The sequence below is a fragment of the Choloepus didactylus genome (assembly GCF_015220235.1).
Source record: "Choloepus didactylus isolate mChoDid1 chromosome 23 unlocalized genomic scaffold, mChoDid1.pri SUPER_23_unloc1, whole genome shotgun sequence".
Lineage (NCBI taxonomy): Eukaryota > Metazoa > Chordata > Mammalia > Pilosa > Megalonychidae > Choloepus > Choloepus didactylus.
Window position 1 is genome coordinate 3,735,646 of NW_023637590.1, and position 23,653 is coordinate 3,759,298.

Sequence of the window (23,653 nt, forward strand, 5' to 3'; positions counted from 1 at the left end):
GCGAGCATGCTCGGGGGTCTCCGAGGGCCCCCCGCCCCCCCACCGGCCTGGGATCCAGGCCACAAGTGGTTAACGCGGCGCAGGCTGAGGGTCCTCACTCAGCGCGCTAATCGGCACATCTGCAGACAGGAAATCCTCGCCGAGTCCCGGCCTCTCATCCGAGACACCTGGCGCGGGCGGGTGACTCAGAGACAAACAAGGGGCCCCTGCGCTCCGGGAGCCCTCGACGGCGAAGGCGTTTCATCCTCCGCGTGGGACCCAGGCCGCGCCGGGGCATGCGTCAGTCGGGTCCCTGCACCCACGGACCCAGCTCATCCTGACGCCAGGCCCGGAGCTGCCCAGGGGATGCCCAGGTGCCAGCCGGGCAGCCGCGGACGGTATCTGGCGTTCGCCTTCTGGGCGGGACGGGATGCCCTCGGCTGCAGGTAAACACGACGCCCGGGTAAGAGCCTCTCCGTCTCCCCGGCAGGAAGCAACCTCGGGTGCTCCGCGGGGAAGGGGCTCCCAGTGTTTACAGAGCTCCCGCCGAGAGGGAGAGCAGCCGTCGGCACCCCCAGAAGCCGTGCCAAGGCCGCCCGCACCGCCCGGGAGTCAGGGGTCAAAGGCCAAGGGCTCGAGCAGCCCAGCATAAATCACCCCGCAGACGGTCTGGGGGACGCTCCTTCTGGAAACAGAAATCCCGATGGGCTCCTGGGAGTGGGGTGGGGGTGTCCGGGGCCCCGGCCGGGAGCTGGGAGGACCCCGGTTGCCAGCTGCATGGCCCCGTGGCCTCTGAGCCACTCGGGCACTGGCCGCCTCGCCGTTTAGAAAGGAGGTCAAGAAAATAAAATTAGTTTACACCACTGGGTCTGAAAAATTAGCTAACCTTTTGTGGTGCTCCTCCTTGTAAATCTGTTTACGATTTACTCTCAGAATCTGATTGTGGATATTTCTTTGGGTAATTTAGCAGCTCCCGGTCAAGATGCACTGAACTCCTCAGGAGGCGTTTCGGATCCTTCCCGAGCTCGTCAGATCTGTTTTCGGGTCCGCTGGGCGAGAGGGAGCCTTCCGGCACCGCTGGCTGATTTGCTTTCATTTCTAGTTTCCGTTCGTTCTGAGCAATTTTGGAAACATCCCCCGGCTCCGCTCGGACAGCCCCTCTGGGGGCCACACGACACGCTGCTGCAACCCGAGCTGCGGCCCCTGCCCGGGCTCCTGGAGGAGGGTCGGCCGAGCACACGGAGGGCAGACGGCCCCGCGAGTGAGAAATGCCGGGAGAAAGACGCTGACGGTTCTGATTTTTCACATGTAAGTGGACAGGACGATCAGAGACCTTGAACCCCCAAATTGAAGCCCTTGTATCGGCACACGGGGAGCTCCGAGTCGCTATGCTGGGCCCACTTGCCCCGGCCTTGCCAAAAGGCACCCAGCGGGGGGTGGCCACCCGGCCTCAGCCTCAGCCTCAGCCCACGCTCCCCCCAGATGGCCACTGCTGTGGTGTCGGCCTCCACACCCCGGACGGGCCACGGCCACAGTGTCGGGGTCTCGCTCCACCGGACGGCCACGGCCACAGCTGCGGCCCCTTCCCCAAAGCCTGATCCCCCACAGGACACAGGCTGCCCCCTCCCACCCTCTCCAGACGGCTGGTGTCCCCCCCACCTTCTAGAAGGACCAGGACACACACTGCACCGCGACCAGACCCCTGGGGCCCGGGGAAGGGCTCGGGGGCTGCGGGGCCCTGGCTCTGCTCAAGGGGGTGTGAGGGGCTCAGAGCCGCCCTTACCGATGGCCCAGAGGACGGTGTCGAAGGTGCTTGCGTCCTGCTGGCCCGAGGCGAGTTCCGCCCAGGTGACCCGCAGGCGGCCGTCCGGAAGCTTCTGCAGGCGCGAGGGGGTGCAGCCGCGCAGGAAGCGGGTGCCGTGGGTCTCCATGTGCTCCGTGACCAGGGAGGCCATTTGCTGCCGAGACAGAGAAGGCCGTGGGCTCAGCCATGGGGGCTGCTCGGGGCCTGCCCTGCCCGGGGGCTCCCAGGGCCCAGGCCGCAGCTCGGTGTGACCCAGGGGCCGCCGAGGATGCCTGCTGGGCAGGGAGAGGGGAGGGTCCTCTGGGAGGGTGCCCCGGCTCTCCTGGGGGTGGGCCGGCACAGACCGCGACCCCCTTCTCCCTGTGAGGCCGGGGGCTGGGCCAGGGGAGCGGTGACCGTCACCCCCCAGCCGACCCAGGCCCTGGGCTCGGTCACTGGGCCTTTTGGCACGGTGTCCGCCAGAGCAGCTGGGAAACCCGGGCGGGGGGCCCTCTCTGCAGGGGCCGGGGGCTCCGCCACGTCGACAGTGACAGCCCCAGACTGCACCGTCAGCAGGCGGCTTTTCCTCGACGACAGCTCGGCTAGAAGAACCAACCTCCACCCTCTCCAGCAGCTGCCGCCAGTGCAGGGCCCGGAAACGCAGAACCCCCTGCACCCCAGGATCCCGCCTCAGATGGGGTCGGCGGCCACGCTGCCGGCGGCTCCCTGCCTCTTGGCGTCAGGTCCCTCGAGGGCCTCGCCAGCGTCCCATCTTCTCCTCTCGGCTGGGGCGAGACCACCCCCCGCCGGGCCCCCACTGGGCTCAGGAAGGAGGGGGTGGGGAGTGGGGTCTCAGAGCTGCTGCCCTGGCTCCTGCTTGCCCGTCGCAGCCAGGGCGAGGGGCCCACCTGCCCAGGGAGGCCCCACAAGCAGGCAGCAGCCGCTCGCCCCCTCAGCCCGCTGGCACGGGCACTTTCGTATTTAGTTGCTCATCACCTCGTCTAATCGAGGCAGCTCCTAAAGATGGCGCAGCCCGTTCCCACGGCACGTGCTGGGCTCGAGGGGCAGGGGCAGGGGCGGGGGTACCTGGTCGAAGCCGCGGAGGGGGATGCTGCGGATCATCACGGTCGTGTCCAGGCCGAGGCCGGCCAGGAAGCCGGCACATTCCAGGGCGACATCTGTGTGGCCAGGTTAAGGAACGCCGACGGGCTCGGGGAACGGGGGCCGAGCTCTGGGGGTCCGAGGGCCCAACCCCTGTGCCGGCTGGGAGGAGCCCCCCACACACAGCAGGAGATCCCTGCACAGGCTGGGGACGGGCCCATCAGCTGGGGCCTCCGCGGGGACACGGGGACACCCCCATCTGCCCCCAGGGCCCCCTCCTCTCCCAGCCTCGCCCGCCCCGCCTCTCCGGACCCTCCCTCGTTTTCCTGCTCCCTCTGGAAGAACGACCCCGGTGGGGCCTGTCCTCAGGGAGGGGCCCACGGGCCTCACCCTGTGTCCGCTGTCCAGCTGGTGTGGCTGCCTCAGGGTGAGTCTCCAGAAGAGCCTCCAGGGGCCCGGGCCATGCGGGATCAGCCCGGGTGTCCCCGAGCACCGGTCACCGCCCGCGACAGCAAAGGATACAGCTGGCCCCGACCACCAACCTGCAGCAGGGATGGAAGCAGAGGGGGCGGCGTGAGCGCCACGCCGCCCGGGCACACGGGGAGGCCTCGGAGCCGGGCGCACTGTCGGGGCGTCAGCGCCGAACCGACTGCAAACGGGGGCCTCGGCTGCGAAACACAATCTGGCAGGGGCAGCCACAAGGATGGAAATCGCCGGGTGGTGAAGAACGCCGGTGCCAGTGAGGGTGCGTGCGGCTGGGGGAGGCTGGGGAAGGCCCACGCGGGCACCGAGGGGCCGAGGGGCGTCCGACAGGCACAGGGGGCTGGAGGGACTCCTGCTGCCCTGAGGTGAGGGCCACGTGGAGTCACCCAGGGCCTCCGCGGGCTGGGGGCAACCGGATAGGACGGTGGGGGCCGTGGGGGGCTCTCAGGGAAGTGCCATCCAGACAGAACGCTCTCAGACCACGGAAGACGGCGCACACCCCCTGGCCTGCCTCATGTGGGCCACCGCCGGACCCCTCAGAACTCACCCGGTGACACGGCAGGGCCGGGGGGCAACCCCGAGGCAAACCCAGGACGTGGGGACCCAGTAGGCATATTTAGTATTTCCCCATTCAAATCCTCTCCTGTCAAGTTCAACCACAGATGCTGTGTGTACATGCACACACACGTCCACACACATCCACACACGTGTGCACACACATGCACACATATTCATGTCCACACACATGCACACAGACACACATGCATGCACATGTCCACACACACATGTGCACACACATGCACACATATTCATGTCCACACACATCCACACACATCCACATACACGCACATATGCACGCACAAGCACACACATTCATGTCCACACACGAACGCACATGTCCACACATGCACACAATGCATGTACACACGTCCACACACATCCACACACGTGTGCACACACATGCACACATTCATGTCCACACACATGCACACAGGCACACACGAATGCACATGTCCACACACACATGTGCACACACATCCACATACATCAACATACACGCACATATGCACGCACAAGCACACACATTCATGTCCACACACGCATGCACATGTCCACACATGCACACAATGCATGTACACATGCCCACACACATCCACACATGTGTCCACACACATGCACACAGGCACACACAGGCGCACACACATACATGTGCACAAACACATGCACATCCACACACATGCCTGCATGGATGTCCAGACGTGCACACACACATGCACGCACATAGGCACACACAGGCACACACGAATTGCCATGTCCACACATGCACCCAATGCATGTACGCACATCCATACACATACACACACACATGTGCACACACAACGCACATCCACACAATGCATACAGACATATGCAAACACACGCACACACCTCAAGCCCACACATGCATGCCCACATATGCACATACACACTCATGCACACATGAACACACGCACACTCCACACACGTCTACACGGATGTCCACACATGCACACACATGCATGCACACAGATGCACACACATGCACGCACACAGACGCACACACATCCACACACATGCACACTCACACTCATGCACACATGAACACACACACTCCACACACACCTACACAGATGTCCACATGTGCACACACACGCATGCACACAGATGCACACACATGCACGCACATGCCCACACAGATGCACATGCACACACACATGCACACATGTAGCACCCATCGTGGAACGAGGCCTCCCAGCCTGGCGGCACTGCATGGGTGGGCCCGTGAGCTCCCGCGGGCGTCTGAGCAGGAGGAGGTGATGGAAGGGCGGCTAAGCCCGGTGTCAGCACTAATCCCGGCAGGTACTAATGATATAATCCCCTTCAAATGGCGCGGGGCCCTGGGAAGAGTCTGCAGCGCCCTGCGGGGAGCGGCCGGCGTGCGGCTTCCTCCCGGGGCTGGCGGCGGAACCACAAGGAGCAGCCGTCTGGCAAGTGGACGAGCCCCTGGCTGGCCAGGACAATCCTGGCCCACGCTGGACAGGCAGCTCCAAAGAAGCAGGCACCCGGGTGTGCGTGAGTGCAATCTGCCCGCACGCACGTGTGGGATGCGCACGCCTCTAAATGTGGGCGCCTTCCCAGAATCACAGAGCCCCAATCTTCCGGACCCGATGTGCACAGTAAAAGGCGTACGTCTTTCTCTCGTAAGATGTCAAACTACCAGTTACTTAGAAAAAGACAAAGCAGAATCCAGCTGCTCACACGGCCCGCCCACTGTACTCAAATCAAGCCGGTTAATGGCACTGACATCAAGCACGTCCGGGCCCCGGCTGCTGCATGTGCTGACCGACGGGCTGTGTGTGCAGGTGCCGAGGACAGTGCAGTCCCCACGGCCCCTGGCCCGTCTCCACCCGCCCGCGGCCTCCTGGCCATCTCTGCAGCGAGATGGGCAGCGGGACCCACAGGTGGGCAGCCGGGCCCCGGGCGGACGGCCCCCCACTCACTTCCACTGGCTGCCCGGACGTCGCACCAAATGAATACAGTGATCCCGTGAAAAGCACGGAAATAAAGTGGCCGTGAGTTGTCGAAATAAACCACTGGGGTTCTTCAGAATAAAAGCTTACCTTCCTGCAGGCTCTCACGCTTAGGAAGCGAGGGCAATGGTCACGGGTACCTGGCTCTGGCTTCTGCGTTTAATATTGGCTAAAAAAGGTCCCTTCCGTGGCAGATCAACAGGCATCTGTTGAAGTTTCTGCTGAAGTCTGCACGGACCCAGGGAACTCACAGGGATGGGAAGCACCAGGCGGGTGGCAGGGGCACACGGGGCTGGCTCTGCCCCTGGTGGGGCGGCTGGACCCAGAGGCTGGGCTGGGGGCCGCGGGAGCGGGGTCCCCACACCCTGTGAACCATGTGGGACCCACAGTGGGGCGGCATCAGCTCAGCAAGGCAACATGGCCGGAGAGGCCCAGACCCGTCAGCTCGGAGCCGGGCTGAGCAGAGCTGGCGTCCAGGCACAGCCGGAGGCCCCAGGCCCAGTGCCCATCGCCCCACCGGACGCCTCGCTGTGTGCTACCGGAACCCCGAAACCCAGAGGGAAGGCCGGGGGCAGATCCCAGGGCTGGGGCCCACGTCTGCAGGGTGCAGGGGCTTCCCGCAGGCACCCCCAGCGAGCACGGTGAGCGGGAGATCGCCCGGGATGCACGGTACAGGCCTGCTTGGCGCCTCTGCTCCAAGCCCCCTGCACGGCCACCCTCTGCCCTGGGCCAGGCCCCCCACGGCCTGCACAGTCTCCCTGCAGAGGTGCAGGGGGCTGGGCCTGATCCCCCGAACCTGGGGCTCCAGCCACCGTGCCCTACACAGACACAGCTTGGGAGAAGGTTCCGGCACCAGGGACGCAGCGGGGGCCACGCTGCCCGCTCGCGAGGAGAGGGGTCGATCCCCGCAGGCTCGGGCGTCCCCGGGGCCTGCGTTCCTTTCAGCCCCGTCTTAAAGGCGAGTTAAAATAAACGGGGAATATTTATAAGGCAAATAAATCTGCAGGAAGGGCCCCTCCAAGTGTGAGCGGCGGCCCAAGCTGATAAAATACAGGATCGCTACTGTACGGCCCGCAGGCTTATTTTGACTGGGGCCGAGGAATGTAACGTGTAAACACTGACTCCCATATTACACTGTTACAACTTGCGTTAACAGCCCCGGACAAAAGCGGCATTTTCATAGAAGCACCGCGCAGGGGTCTATCTCCAGCTTAATTTCTAGAAAAAACCATTTCCTCACATAAATCATGCTCGGAACGCAATGGGTGACTGATACATTGCAAACACTTTTTTTTCCTTAAACAATAACATACCTAGATTCCTTCTCAACGAAAGAGCTTTAAAAAAAAAATCTCGGTGTGTTTTTTCTGAAGAAAATAAACACCGCAGTTTCTTTCCCGACAGAAGTATCTGGGGCCGGCTGTGTCTTCCCAGCCACGCTGGCTGCCCCCCGCACACACCCACAGACCAGCCGGCCCTGGACCCAGGGCTGAGCGGCTGAGCGGCCCGGGACCCCCGTCTGGCCAGTGCTGCTACGGGCAGACATCGTGCACCCGACCTCCCCCAGCCCCGGCCTCCCCCAGCCACGGTTGCCCCCAGCCACGGCCTCCCACAGCCCCGGCCTCCCCAGTCCCGGCCTCTCCTCAAGCCCGGCCTCCCCCAGCCACAGCCGCCCCCAGCCCCGGTCTCCCCCCAAGCCCTGGCCTCCCCCAGCCCTGGCCGCCCCAGCCCCAGCTGCCCCCAGCCCCGGCCTCCCCCCAAGCCCTGGCCTCTCCCCAAGCCCCGGCCTCCCCCAACCCCGGCCTCCCCGTGCAAGCCCAGGACGCCGTCCCCGCCATCACTGAGGGACGGGCAGAGGAGGTGACTGAGGCAGCCCACAGTCTCACGGCCCCAGCTGACGGTCCTGGAGAGGCCGACACGTTCAACTCCACCGAGAGAAGGCAGCGGGAGAGAAACCAGAAGGCTGCGGAGCCCGGTGGGAGGCTGGCCCCGGTGGCCGTGGGGCTCGTGCGCGTGGCCCCGGTGGAGCCGACGGTGGCCGGCACGACCAGGCCTCGTGGGTGGTCAGTGCCCAGGGCTCGGCGGTCAGCGGGCGGCAGGGACAGCCGCGCCCCCCACAGGCAAACCCGAAAGGCTTACAAATCTGATCCGTCAAAGCACAAAAGAACGTACAGAAGGTTGTCGGGTTTTTTTAACCAGTTTGGGGAGTGGGGACGGTCTTTCTGAATATGCAATAAATCTAAAAGCCAATAAGCATAAAAAAGAGATTTAAGTTAAAAAAAAAACCAACCATTTAACCGTCACAGGAGCTTGTGAGCCAGGTCAAAGGGCGAATGACAGCTGAGAACACCTGCTCCGAGACGCCGTGGGGTCACACCCCTGACACACCAGCCACGTGAAAGATACAAGTAGGAAAGAGCTAGAAGCACGGGCCAAGGACCTGCCGAGCGTTCACACCCATGCACACACACATGCACACTCGCTTAAGACACACCTCATTGTGAAGGGCAAGGACACCCGTGAGACGACAACTAGACTAACACACCCCCAAATTCACAACTCCTGCAAGAGAATATGTCACCGAGCCAAAGGGCGAGCCACAACAAGGGAGAGGGTGGGAGGAGCTGACGGATGGTGGGACCTGGCCGTTCACCCCACGCGGGGGGCCCAGGGCCGGAGCTGACCTCCCCACGTCTCGGTCCTGGGAACAGCGCGGAGGGAGGGCCCGGCAGGTCGGAGGGCGGGGGTCCCAGGGTGCAGCCCGCAGCGGGGAGGGCCTGTCACAGGCTGCGCTAGGACGCGCAGGACACCTGCCCTCGGCTGGCTTTCCTGCCAGGAAACACCTGCAGCAGGTTTACACAGTGCAGAGGGAACACCTGGGGCAGGTTGTGTGGGAAGCACGTCGCAGGCTCTCACGGCTGCAATAAAACGGTGACAAGCCGGGCCTCTCGGGAGGCTCCCGAGGCTGCGCAGGTAAAATAAACGACACCACGTTCGTGCAGGGAGCCAGCACCTGGTGCCCAGCAAAGAAGCCTCCAGAAGTGCAAAACCACCACACCAGCGGCAGGCAGGGCAGGCAACACACACACACACTCACACACAAACTCCACAAGGCACACACGCTCGCAACACCCTGCCAGTGCACACTTGCACACATACTCCTGCATATGTGCACACCTGGTATGCGTACACACTCACACATACACACACAGGTGCAAACATAAGTATGCACACATGCCCACATGCTCCTGCACACACCCCACAATGCACACCTGCACACACACTGCTGCATACGTGTGAACACATATTTGTGCACATGCACTCTCGCCTGCATGAACACACAGGCACACTCAGTGCTCCTGCACACCCCCACAATGCACACCTGCACACACCCCTGCATGTGTGCACACATATTTGTGCACATGCACTCTTACCTGCATGCACACAATGCTCTTGCACACACCCCACAATGTACACCTGCACACACACCCCTGCATACGTGTGCACACGTATTTGTGCACGTGCACTCTCGCCTGCATGCACACACAGGCACACTCACATGCTCCTGACACTCGCACAATGCATACTTGCACACACACTCCTGCATATGTGTGCACACGTATTTGTGCACGTGCACTCTTGCCTGCATGCACACACAAGGCACACACGCACACAATGCTCCTGCACACCCCCACAATGCACACCTGCACACACACCCCTGCATACGTGTGCACACGTATTTGTGCACGTGCACTCTCGCCTGCATGCACACACAGGCACCCTCGCATGCCCCTGCACACCCCCACAATACACACCTGCACACACACCCCTGCATACATGCACACTTGCCTGCGTGTACACACACGCACGCACACTCGCCGACCACCTCCGACCACGCTTCGCCGTCCAGCTCTTCTCAGGCCGAGCCTGACAACCAGGCCTCTGCCGCCCTCTGGTGGCCGCCCGGGTCCCTGCGCACGACGTCCCTCCTGCACCCGCGGGCAGGGACGGTCCCGGACCCCAAAACAGCCCTGCCCTGTGGACGCAGAAATGCCCTCCACGCAGTTCCACCTGCTCGGGGTGACACCCACTCACGCGCGCCACATCCACAGCCCTGCGGAGGGGCCAGGCAAGGGCCTTCCTCTTTTTTTACATGGGAGAGAAGGCACTAGAAGGACAGGCCCAGTCAGGGCTCAGCAGCCCGACATTACTCGGCGAACGAGAGGACACACACACGTGCACGTGCCAGCCTTACGTTTTTCCAGGGGACTCCTTCAGCCAGAAGATGTCGTCACTCGTGATCCCGTGTTCCAAGGCGCCCTCGATCTAGCGGGAAGAAAGGGTGCAAGTGGTAAAGGGGGCGTCTGCTCGCACGGGGGAGCGCAGCAGAGGGGAGGGGGCTGCGAGGAGCGGGGAGCCGGGCATGGAGGGCGGGGGAGCCCAGGCTGGTCCCGAAGGGCACGGCTGGGGGCACCTCGAGGCGCCAGGCAGGGTGGGCTCCGAGCCCCACGAATCCACCAGGACTCCCCGGCTTCCCTGCGGAAAGGCGGCTGAAGAAGCGTGAGGGGCCCTTGGAGCAGCCTGGGAGAGCGGGATGTGCTGGCAGAGAGGAAGTAGAGTCCAAACAGTTTACAGTTCCAATTGGCAAAAAAAATAAAGTCAGGAATTTCTGAGGCTTGCTCAAGGAAAACAGAAAGGTTGGTAAAATCAAAGGCACTGAAATGCAAGCCGGACTTGGCAGCCGCCCTGGGGGGTGCAGCGAGGGGCAGGGGGCCTCAGCGTCCTCCCAGCAGGGCTGCGGGAAGGCAGAGCGGTCGCTGAGCCACGTCCTCCAGGACTCGGACGCCTGCTGTCTCCTGCCTCTGGGTGAGCCTCTGGGTGAGTGGCAGGAGGCGCCGGGCCAGCCCCCTCTTCTGGGTGCCCGGGTGCAGCGTGAGTCCCTGCTCGGCCTCGAAGGAGCTGAGGTGACCTCCTGGCTCCAGGAGCCGACCACGGCTCGCAGGGGCTCGGACGGGCCCAGCATGAGCCCAGCTGCTGGGTGAAGGGGTCACTGACGGTCACTCACGCTGACCCTGTCATATCTACCTTGAAAATTCCAAGTGGGAAAAACCCAGAGAGATCCACTCGCGGACGCATCATAGCCAAACTGCAGAAAGACAGAGATCCTTGAAAGCAGCAAAAGAGAAGCTGCTCGTCAATTACAAGCAATCCGCAATAAGATTAATGGCTGGTTTCTCATCGGAAACTGGCGGCCAGAGGCCACGGGATATCGTTGAAGTGATGAAAGAAAAAACCCATCAACCAGGAATTCTATCTCAGGTAAAACTATCCTGCAGAAATGAAGGAGCGCTTAAGACATTCCTGGATAACAAAAGAAAACGAAACAGAACGGAGAGCATTGTTCGCCTGCAGACCTGCTGACATGATACTAAAGTCCCTCAGGCTGAAAGGAAGGACAATAGGGCAGTAACTAGAATCCCCGTCAGGAATAACGGGCACCAGTAACAGTAACCACATAGATACATGCAAAAGACAGCATAAATGTATTTTTCGTTTGTCATTCATTTTTTCTTCTATCTGATTTAAAAGACAACTGCATAAAGCAGTAATTGTAAACCCATGTCGATGAGTAGACAATATATAAAGATGCAATCTGTGACAACGACAGGACAAAGGAGTGAAGAACAGAATATATAGGAGCAAAGTTTATGTCATTTATACAACTGAAATTAAGTTGGTATTGATCTAAACTAGATTGTTATACTTTAAGATGTTAACAGTAATTCTCAGGCAACCATTAAAAAATGACTCGAAAATATATAGCACAAAAACAAAACAAAACATGGGAATTAAAATGGTACACTAGGCAATATCTACTCAACACAAAACAAGTCAGAAATAAAGGAACTGAGGGACAAAAAGACATCAGACATATAGAAAACAAAGAGCAAAATTTCAGTTGTAAAGCCTACCTGCTCAGCAATTACATTAGACGTAATGGATTAAACTCTCCAATTAAAGGGCAGAGACTGGCAGAATGGATTACAAACACGAAACATGACAAAACCATATGCAACCCACCAGAGATTCACTTTCGATTCAAAGACACAAATAGGTTGAGAGTGAAAGGGTGGAAAAAGTGATTCCATGCAAACATTAAACAAAAGAGAGCTGGAGTGGCCATATGAGTATCAGACAAAACAGACTTTAAGAAAAAAATAGTTTCTAGAGACAAAGGACATTTTACAATGAGAAAAGAGTCAATCCATCAAGAACATAATAATTACAAACGTATCTGCTCCTAAAAACAGAGGCCCAAAACATATGAAGCAAAAACAACAGGATTGAAAGGAGAAATGCACAATTCAACGATAATATTTGGAGACTTCAAGACCCCACTTTCAATAATGGGCAGAAGTAGACAGAAGATCAGCGACGAATCATAACCCGAGCAACGCCATAAACCAACTCGACCTGCCAGGCGTCCACCCAACAGCAGCAGATTACCCCTCTTCTCAAGGGCACACGGAGCATTCTCCACAGTAGGCCATAAAACAAGTCTCATTACATTAAAAAGAACTGAAATCATTCAAAGAATGTTTTCCAACTGCAGGATAATGAAATAAAAAATCAGTGATAGAAGGAAATTTGGGAAATTCAAAAGTATGTGGATATTAAACAACATATACCTAAATAAGCCATGGGTCAAAGAACAAATCACAAAGGAAGTTACAATGTATTGTATTCAACAACAACAACAAAAAAGTGCAATACAACATATTAAAAGGAAGGGGCACAAGCACGATCATTTCAATAAATGCAGAAAACCATTCGACAAAATCCAACACCCTTTCATGAAAAATAAAGTCAACAGATTAGGTATAGAAGGGAACTTCCTCAACCTGATAAAGGACATCTATGAATAACCTACAGTTAACATCATATTTAATGGTGAAGATGGAAAGCTTTTCCCCTAAAATCAGGGACGAGTCAAAGATGTCTGCTCTACTCATTTCTGTTTAACATTGTCCTGGAGATCCTAGCCAGTGCAAATGGGCAAGAAAAAGACATAAAAGGCATCCAGATTGGAAAGGAAAAAGTAAAACTATCATTATCTGGAGACAGTGTGATCGTACATATTGAAAATACTAAAGAATTCACAAGCAAAAAAAAAGCCCCCCAAACTATTAGAGCTCATAAATGAGTTCAGCACAGCTGCAGGATACGAGATTAATATATATAAATCAGTTGTATTTCTACATGCCAGCAATGAAACATCAGAAAAGGAAATGAAGAAAACAATTTTGTTTACAATAGTAGAAAGAAAAAATATTTAGGAATAAATCCAGCAAAAGGAGTTCAAGATCTGTACACAGAAAACAACAAAACCTCACAGAAAGAAATTAAAGAAGCCCGTGCCCATGGATTGGAAGACTTAATACTGTTAAGACGTCAGCACTTCCCAAACTGATCTACAGATTCAATTCAATCTCTATGAAAATTCCAACTGCTTTTTTTTTTTTATTTTAAGAAATGGACAAGCTGGTCCTAAAATTCATATGGAAATGGAAGGAACCCAGAAGAGCCAAAACAACTGTGAAAAAGAACAGAATTGGAGGATTCACACTTCCCAATTTCAAAACTTACAACAAAAATACAGTAATCAAAACAGTGTGATACTGGCATAAGAATACTCATAGATAAATGAAAAAACTGAGAGCCCAGAAATAAATCCATACATCTATGACCAATTGATTTTCCATATGGGCGCCAAGACCAATCAATAAGAAAGAAGAGTCTTTTCAACAAATGTTGTGGGTTAAACTGGATTTCCACACATACTTCACTCCATACAAAAATTAATTCAAAATGGATCAGACACCTAAGTATAAGAGTTAAAAACATAAAGGTCTTAGAAGGAAGCATCAGTGTAAATCTTCATGACCCTGGATTAGGCAACAGTTTCTTAGATATGACACCAAAAGCTTAAGCATTAAAAATTGGAGCTTATCAAAATTTAAAACTTTTGTGAATCCAAAATGGCAAATATTGTATGATTTCTTTTCTATGAAATACTTAGAATAAGCAAATTCATAAAGACAGAAATAAAAGAGGTTACCAGGGGTGGGGGAAGTGGGGATGGGGAGGTATAGCTAAATGAGTCTGAGTTTTGGTTTGAGATGATGAAAATTAGTCCGGAAATACTTAATTGTGACAGTTACGCAGTATTGTCAACCTAACTAATGTCACAGAATTGTCCACTTAAAATGGTTAAAATGATTATGTTTTATGTATTTTACCACAATCAAAATTTAAAAGTTTAGTGCATCTCACTCTGGTGGACATTCTTATACACTATACAGATAACACCTCTTAGGTTTTAATACTGGAATAGCTAGAAGTAAATACCTGAAACTACCAAATTTCAACCCAGTAGCCTTGACTCTTGAAGATGAATGTATGACAATGTAGCCTACAAGGGGTGACAGTGTGACTGTGAAAACCTTGTGGATCACACTCCCTTTATCCAGTGTATGGATGGATGAGTAGAAAAATGGGGACAAAAACTGAATGAAAGATAGGGTGGGATGGGGGGATGGTTTGGGTGTTCTTTGTTACCTTTATTTTTTATTCTGATCTGATTCTGATGTAAGGAAAATGTTCAAAAATAGATTGGGGTGATGAAGGCATGATGATGATGATGATGCTGTGAATAGTTGATTGTACACCACAGATGATTGTATGGTATGTGAATATATCTCAATAAAACTGAATTTAATTTTAAAAAAAAGTAAATTGCACAAAATTTAAAAAAAAGTTTAGTGCATCAAAGAACATTATCAATAAAGTGAAAAGACAGCCTATAGAATGGGAGAAAACATTTGCAAATCATATATTTGATAAGGATCTAGCATCCAGAATACATAAAGAATGTTATAACCTAATAATTAAAAGGCAGTTATTTAATAACCCAATTTCAAAACAAGCAAAGGATTTGAAGAGACATTTCTCCGAAGAACATAGAGATGACCAAGCAGCACGTGAAAAGATGCTCAACATCATTAGTCATTAGGGAAACGCAAATCAAATCCACAATTAGACGCCACTTCATAACTACTAGGATAGTCGTAACAAAATGGAACCAACAGGAAAGCAAGTGTGGGTGAGGATGTGGAGAAACTGGGACCCTCGTACATTGGTGGTGGGAACGTAAAATAGTTCAGCCACTTTGAAAATAGTCTGGCAGCTCCTTAAAATGTTAAATGTGGAATTACCATATGACCCAAAAATTCCACTCCTAGGTATATATCCAAGAGAAATGAAAACATGTGTCCACAGAAAACTTGTACACAAATGTTCACAGCAGTGTTATTCAAAATGGCCAAAATACAGAACAACTCAAAAGTCCATCAACAGATAAACTGATAAGCAAAATGTGTTATATCTGCATAACGGAGTATCATTCTGTCCTAAGAGGACTGAAGTACTGGCAAATGCTACAACACGGACGAAACATTGAAAACATTACACTAAGTGAGAGAAGCAATCAGAAAATACCACACATGCTATGATTCATTTATATGAAATGTCCAGAAAAGGCTAATCCATGGAGAAAGTAGATTAGTGGTGCCTGGGGGCTGCGGAGAGAGGGAACGAGGAGTGACTGCCAATGGGGACAGTTTCTTAAGTGATAAAAATATTCTGGAATTAGACAGTGCTGATTCATAATTACACAACTCCATGACTACATTTAAAAACCAGTGACTTGTACCCTTTAAAAGAATGAGATTTATGATGTGTGAATTATATCTCAATGAAAAAAGAGAATAATGCAATAAGACAAGAAAAGGAAATAAAAGCTATACAGAACGGGAAGGAAAAACTAAAACTGTCTTTGTTTGCAAATTATATGACTGTCTACGTAGAAAATCCTAAAAAAAAAAATCAACAAAAACTCCTGGATCTAATGAGTGATCATACTAAGGTTGCAGAATACAAGGTTGAATATACAAAAGTCAATTAATTTTCTATATACGAGCGATGAACGATTGGAATTTGAAATTAAAAACATAACACCCTTTACATCAGCACCCCCTAAAATGAAATACTTAAGTATAAACCTAAAAAAAAGTGTACAAAAGTGACATGGGGAAAACTATAAAACTCTGATGAAAGAAATCAAAGATCTAAATAAATGGAAAGACATTTCATGTTTGTGGATAAGAAGAGTCAGTATTACTAAGGTGTCAATTTTTCCAAACTTGCACTATAGATTTACCAGCTCAATTCTAATCAAAATTCCAGTTTTGAGGATATCGATAAAATGATTCTGAAGTTTACGAGAAGGCGAAAAACCGAGAATAGCCAGCGCAATACTGAGAAAGAACCCACATCACCCAACTTAAAGACAGACATCGTGGTGATCACGACGGTGTGGTATTGATGAGAAAACAGACAGATCACAGGAAGAGAACAGAGAGCCCAGGAACAACTAACTGACACTAATACAGTCGATCCACCCCTGGTGAAGGAGCAAGGGCAAGGCCATGGAGAACGGAGTCTCTCCAACAAACGGTGCTGGAACAACTGACGTCCGCGTGCAGAAAAAACACATCTAGATGCAGACCTTACGCCTCGCACAAAAATTAATTAAGTTAAATAAAATGGCCGGTGACGCCGGGAAAGGACCCCTTTCCGACAAGGCTTGTCCAGAGGACACAAACACCGAGCTGCAGGGCTTTTCCGGGAAAACGGAACCCACCCTACCAGGCTCCAAACACCACCTGGTGGTAAAATTGCTTCGGGCCCAGTGGGGAGCTATCAGGATGGACAGATGTGCCGTACTAACCAACGCGTACTTGCTCCCCATTCGTGAGGCCCCCCCGTGTAAAATGGAGACTCAACGCCAGTCAGTCAGAACACATCCTCATTGCTCCCACATTCGTTCTCCATGAGCTCCCGCTTCCTGCTTCCTCGGCAGAGCCCCCTTCTACTTTCTGAATGGACTGTCCAGTTCATGAATCGTTCAGTACAGCTGTGAGACCTTCAGTTGCACGAAAAGATTTTTTTTTATTGTAACTCAAAACAGATAACAGACCTAAGTGTAAAATGCAAAATCATAAAACTTGTAGACGACTACAAAGGAGAAAGTCCAGGTGGCCTCAGGTTTGGCAGGGACTTTTAGACACGACATCAAAAACACGATCCATGAAAGAAAAAAACTGATAAGCTGGACTTTGTAAAAATTTAAAACTTCTGCTCTGTATAAAACACTATTAAGAGAATGAAAAGGAAAGCCACAGACAGGAAGAAAATATTTGCAAAACACTGGTAAAGGAAAGGTATGCAAAAAAAAAAAAAAAAAACCACACAAAATACAACAATAAGATAACAAACAACTCAAAAAATGGACAGAAGATGGACGCCAACCCCTCACCAGGTACACAAACAATAAACAAGCATCTGAAAAGCTGCCCCACATCACACACTTAGGGAACTGCCAATTACAACGAGATGCACCTTAACTCCTATCACAATGGCTAAAATCCCAAAAACTGACCACACCACATGTTGGCAAGAACGTGGAACCCAGGAACCGGCATTCTTTGTCGCTGGATGGCTAAAGGGCACAGCCGCTTTGGAAGACACGTTTGGCAACATCTTATCAACTTAGACCTAGGCTTGCTGTCAGATCCAGTAACTGTATTCCTAGGTATTTGCCCAAATCAGCTGACAACTTACTTTTACCCAGAAACCTGCACTTTTTTACAGCAGCTTTCTCCATTGATGCCGAAGAGTGGAAGTGACCAAGACGCCCTTCAAAAGGCGAGTGTACAGACACACTGTGTAGGGCCTTAGCACAGAATGTTATTCAGTGATAAAAAGTTATGAGCCATCAAGCTATGAAAAGACATGGAAGAGACTTAAATATGTATCGCCAAGGGAAAGAGGCCACATGCTGAAGGATTCCAACCATATGACATTCTGGAAAAGGCGAAACTACGGAGACAGTGAAATGAGCAGGGGTTGCCAGGGGCTCTGGGAAAGGCTGGGGGTGGGAAAGGAGAAACAGGTGAAGCCTGGGGCGTTTGTGGGCGTTGGGGGCAGCAAGCTGTTCTGTAAACCATAATGGTGGATCTGGGACATTATGCGTTTGTCATAACCTATAGCTTGTACAAGACAAGAGTGAACCCTAAAGTAAGCTACAGACTCTAGTTGATAATAATGCATCAATATCGGTTCCTCAATTGCAGAAAACGTACCACATTAATGCAAGATGTTGATCCTACGGTAAACTATGTGTGAACATCGAGAGAGGGGGAATATGGGCACTCTACTTCCTGTGCATTTTTTCCTGTAATCGTAAAACTGCTCTAAAAAAATAAAGTCTATTAAAGAAAAGAAAAAGAGTGGGCAGGCAGCTGGCGGGAAGCAGGTGCACGAACGGTCTACTGGGCGGCCAGGGGCCGTTTTGGGGTGATGCTCACGTGTGTGGGGTACTTCGGTCGTCCTCCAGTAGCGACGACGATGTGGTCGGCCGAGAGCAGAGTCTGAGAACGAACGGAGAAAGCCGCGGGTCACACAGGTTCCCGTGGTCACCCCGGGAGGGCCCGGATGCCCGGAGGCGCCCCTGGCTCCAGCTGCCCACGGCCGGGACGTCCGCGGAGCTGGCACTGTGCACGGCTGGCTGAGCAGGCGCGGGACAGGCTGGCGACACGGCTCCCAGCACCTCGCGGTTTACAGAGCACCCTGCAGGCATCTCTCCTGCAGACAGGGGCGAGGCCCCTGTGCATCCAGCAGCCCGAGATCCTCCAAAGAACTACCATCAGCCCCAGAGACATCTTTCTCTTTCATTGCTCACCGAGCTCCCGACTGAGAAAAAACCCAGAGGCCAAACAAAGTTGGCAGCGTCCCTACCTCTTTCCCAGCTTTGGTGACGCCGCGAACCGTGTGCTCGTCGACGAAGCTGGCTTTGATGTTAAAGTACTTGACTTTTCTGCAAAATGGAAGTGAGATTTTCAAACATTTCCTCTGCAAGTTAAACCTCGAGGATCAGAGTAAACAGGGATCAGTGTCCAGGATGGCGGGTGGTGGTCAGCCCACTGCCCACTGCCCGCAGAGGGGACACCTCACCCAGGGCCCCGGGGACAGGCAAGCTCAGGGGCCGACACAGCCCCGTCCAGGCACGTTCCCCCAGGGCAGGGGTCACACGCACCCCACCACCGCCACACCGTGTCCCCCTGCGTGATCCCTGCACTCGCTGGGACCACATGGTAAAAGCCGGGCACTGCAGCCCCCCGAGTTCTCCCGGCTGCCCTGGGTCTGCCTGAGCCCAAGGCCCGCAGCAAAGAGCATGAGCCCACCGGGCACCTGGGGACCCGAGACAAACGCTCCCGGCACAGTCGGCTCAGGCCCCCATCACAGGCAGGCTGGCCGCTGCCCGGCTCGGCGTCCGTGGGTTCAGTGGGCCCCAAACAGCTGCCTGCGGCCAACCCCCGGGAGGACACTGTGCCCGGCCCCCAGGCAGGAGGGGGCACCGGAGTTGCGTACCTGTCCTGCAACTGCACCCGGTGGCCCCAGTTCAGGGACTTGACGTGGTTCTGAACAGCCTCGGCCATTTTCTTCCTGTCAACATGCAACACCGAGTACCGACAGTCACAACAGACTCACTGGCTGCAGAGCCCGGAACAGACCCGCAGGTGCAAATCACCCTTCGCAGAAGCATCAAGAGTCAAAGAGGGCATTCCCAGAGGGGGTGGGATGCGCTGTCTGTGCTCAGGGACCACTGCCTCTGTCCCCAGCCAAGACCTGGGGGCGCTTGGGGGTGTCCCAAAGGGCTACAGCCCCATTTGCAGAACCTAAGGCCAGCGGGGGCCTGTGAGCCAGGGCCCTGGGGTGGGGGCTGCATGTGGGAGGCGGGGGCTGCGCCCGAGGGGCTCTGCAGGGAGCAGCTTCCAGGGCTGGGGACCCTCAAGGGGTACCCCTGGGGGTCCTGTGCAGGGGGTGCCCCGTGTGGAGTGTGGGGGGTTCGGGAGCGGGCTGTGCAGGGGTAGGGGGTGCTGCAAGGGGGTGGTGGGGAATGTGGGAAGGGGCTCTGGGCTGGGGACAGGCTGTGGGAAATAAGCCCTTCAAATAAGGGCTGCCCACCAGAACCCATCTGCTCCCTGGAGCCCGGGGCCCTGCGGTTCTCTGTGGGGGTGTCCAGTGCCCTGCAGGGCACCCTGTGGGGTGTGTGGGGGCAGAGCGGCCCCGTGGAGGACCCCTGTCCCAGCCCCTCTCCTGGCCCCCATGCGGGGTCTCACCAGTCGTGCGGGACGGGCTGGGCCACCTCCCAGCCGTAGTGGCCGGCATCGCGGATCAGCCCCCCGAGCAGGGCCGCCTGGTGCATCAGCTTCTTGGGGATGCAGCCGACGTTCACGCAGGTGCCGCCGAGGCCCCACCGGGTGCCTGGGCCGTGGGGAAGAGGGTGTTTCAAAACCAGCCGGCCGGCCTCTGCGAGGGACACTGCTGTCCCCTACGGCTGGTTCCAGGGCCTCAGAGGAGCTGGGGCTGCTCATCAGAAACCCCGGCTCAGCCCCGGTGAACCTGCCCGGGCCGCACACAGGTGGTGGTTAAAACAAGGATAACACGGAAACTGATATAATGGTGGCTACAGCCTTCGAGAGCCGCTGCGCTCTGCACGCGGACTGGGCCCCGTCTCCCGCTCCCACCCTGTCCCTGGCACCCCGGCTCCTACCTCGGGGGGAGGGTTCCACATAGTCGACCACGGCCACGTGCCGTCCCAGCTGCGCGGCTGGAAGGAGAGGACGGGTGGGTGAGCACAGCAGGGGTCTGCGTGGGTCTGGGGGCCGGGCCTCCCGGGTGGCACCCCCCACCTGGCTCGGAGCAGGCATTTGGGGTGGGTTCAGGCACCCAGGAGGCAGCCCAGCAGCAGGCCTGCTTACAGGCGGGCCCCTGACTCGGGGTCTCCCAGCCCCCCGCTTCCCACGCACGTGGGAAACCGGGCCCTGCCAATGGGCCTGCTCCCTTCCTCTCCTCCCCAGCACGGCTGCTGTGCGTGGCCTCGTGTGCCGGTGTGGATGTGTTGTGTCCCCCACAATGCCATGTTCTTTGATGCAGTCTTGTGCGGGCAGATGTATTAGTGTTGCTTAGGTTGGAACCTATTGATTCTGTGTTTCCATGGAGATGTGACTTGATCAACTGTGGGCGAGACCTTCCGCTGGATTATTTCCAGGGAGGTGTTATCCCACCTATCCAGGGTGGGTTTTAATTGGATCACTGGAGTACTTTAAAAAGAGCCACACAGGCCCAGGAGCTGCTGCAGCTTACAGAGACATTTTGAAGACAGCCATTGGAAGCTGACACTGACATTTTGGAGAATGCCATTTTGAAACCAGAACTTTGGAGCAGACGCCAGCCACGTGCCTTCCCAGCTAACAGAGGTTTTCCGGACACCATTGGCCATCCTCCAGTGAAGGTACCCAGTTGCTGATGTGTTACCTTGGACACTTTATGGCCTTAAGACTGTAACTGTGTAACCAAATAAACCCCCTTTTATAAAAGCCAATCCATCTCTGGTGTTTTGTAAAACAGCAGCATTAGCAAACCAGAACACCTCGGGTCTGCGTTGCCCCCCTCAGAGCTCCCCCGGGTGGGCCCTGCAGCCCCCCACGCTCCCAGGTGAGGGAACCAATGCCCAGAGGCGGGGCGGCCGGGCCAGGCCACGCGGCCCCCAGAGGTGGGGCTCACACGGGCTCCAAAGCGCACTCCCTGCCTCGGGGCCCCGGGCCTCCAGCCCACCCACCAGCAGTGCAGCAGGGCCTCGAGTCCAGGCTCCAGGGCCAAGTGAACCCCAGAGCCGGGAGCCGGCTCGTCTCCCCCCAGCTCCACACCGCGGGGCCGGGCCGGACCTCAGGCTGAGCCGGGAGCACACGGGAGGCAGGCTCGGTTCACGGCGATCGGACACCAAGATCGGAACCGAATTTCAGAGGAGCTCGTCTCCAGAACCTCTTCCACCCAGCGGATCAGTGACAGGTTCCAGCTCTCAGGCCGAGGGTGAGGGGGTCGCTGCCCAGTCGGGAGGTGTTTCCGTTGGGTAACGGAAGAGTTTTGGTCATGGATGGCGGTGACAGCAGCCAAACACCAGGAAAGGAATTAACTGCTCTGAACATGCACTTAGAAGTGACTAAAATGGGAGATTTTAGGTTGTGTATTTGTTACCACAATAAAAATTAAAAAAAAAAAAGAAAAGTTTGGGCTGAGAATGTCCACATTCTGTTTGTCTGACCAAGATGGAGGAACAGGGACCAGATTACCCCCACCCGAAGTAACCAGACACAATACACGAGACAACGGGTTTCGAGACACTGGACGTCAGGCTACGAGAGACAGTGACCTCCAGAGACAGGACCCAATGTGGCAAGTGTCAACAGCACCCACCTCCTGCCGGGAAAGAGTCCCCAGACCCCACACAGGGAGGGGCCCGGGCTGAGACCCGCGGACGCCTGAGCTGAGCGTGCAGGGAGACCGAGGCAGCCAGAGATCACGGGGCAGAGACCAGCGGACGCCTGAGCTGAGCGTGCAGGGAGACTGAGGCAGCCGGAGCTCACGGGACAGAGAACAGCGGACGCCCAGGCTGAGCGTGCAGGGAGACTGAGGCAGCCGGAGCTCACGGGACAGAGAACAGCGGACGCCCAGGCTGAGCGTGCAGGGAGACTGAGGCAGCCGGAGCACACGGGACAGAGAACAGCGGACGCCCAGGCTGAGCGTGCAGGGAGACTGAGGCAGCCGGAGCTCACGGGACAGAGAACAGCGGACGCCCAGGCTGAGCGTGCAGGGAGACCGAGGCAGCCGGAGCTCACGGGACAGAGAACAGCGGACGCCCAGGCTGAGCGTGCAGGGAGACCGAGGCAGTCAGAGCTCACAGACAGAGACCAGCGGACGCCTGAGCTGAGCGTGCAGGGAGACCGAGGCAGCTGGAGCTCACGGGGCTGAGACCAGCGGACGCCCAGGCTGAGCGTGCAGGGAGACCGAGGCAGCCGGAGCTCACGGGGCAGAGACCAGCGGACGCCCAGGCTGAGCGTGCAGGGAGACCGAGGCAGCCAGAGCTCACGGGGCTGAGACCAGTGGACACCTGAGCTGAGCGTGCAGGGAGACCAAGGCAGTCAGAGCTCACAGACAGAGAACAGCGGACGCCTGAGCTGAGCGTGCAGGGAGACCAAGGCAGCCGGAGCTCACGAGGCAGAGACCAAAAGATGCCCAGGCTGAGCGTGCAGGGAGACCGAGGCAGCCGGAGCTCACGGGACAGAGAACAGCGGACGCCCAGGCTGAGCGTGCAGGGAGACTGAGGCAGCCGGAGCTCACGGGACAGAGAACAGCGGACGCCCAGGCTGAGCGTGCAGGGAGACTGAGGCAGCCGGAGCTCACGGGACAGAGAACAGCGGACGCCCAGGCTGAGCGTGCAGGGAGACTGAGGCAGCCGGAGCTCACGGGACAGAGAACAGCGGACGCCCAGGCTGAGCGTGCAGGGAGACTGAGGCAGCCGGAGCTCACGGGACAGAGAACAGCGGACGCCCAGGCTGAGCGTGCAGGGAGACCGAGGCAGCCGGAGCTCACGGGACAGAGAACAGCGGACGCCCAGGCTGAGCGTGCAGGGAGACCGAGGCAGCCGGAGCTCACGGGACAGAGAACAGCGGACGCCCAGGCTGAGCGTGCAGGGAGACCGAGGCAGCCGGAGCTCACGGGGCTGAGACCAGCG

At 55.7% G+C, this 23,653-nt stretch overlaps 1 protein-coding gene across 2 annotated transcripts in view; it reads right to left on the reverse strand.

Annotated features, from left to right (window-relative positions):
* The window catches only part of TXNRD2 (thioredoxin reductase 2), a 30,982-nt gene extending 9,969 nt beyond the window's left edge, over nt 1–21,013 (reverse strand). The window contains exons 1-9 of one of the 2 annotated variants that reach the window (XM_037823595.1): nt 20,633–20,994; nt 20,199–20,343; nt 19,447–19,521; nt 18,814–18,892; nt 18,384–18,446; nt 10,151–10,221; nt 3,386–3,405; nt 2,849–2,940; nt 1,763–1,937 (exon numbers count right to left, since the gene is read on the reverse strand). In XM_037823595.1, coding sequence (XP_037679523.1) covers nt 1,763–1,937; nt 2,849–2,940; nt 3,386–3,405; nt 10,151–10,221; nt 18,384–18,446; nt 18,814–18,892; nt 19,447–19,521; nt 20,199–20,343; nt 20,633–20,789 — 877 coding nt within the window. In that variant the 5' untranslated portion in view covers nt 20,790–20,994. Of the gene's footprint in view, nt 1–1,762; nt 1,938–2,848; nt 2,941–3,385; nt 3,406–10,150; nt 10,222–18,383; nt 18,447–18,813; nt 18,893–19,446; nt 19,522–20,198; nt 20,344–20,632 lie in introns of both variants that reach the window. The other variant, XM_037823596.1, reaches the window with a different exon arrangement.
* Between the last annotated feature and the right edge of the window lie 2,640 nt (nt 21,014–23,653).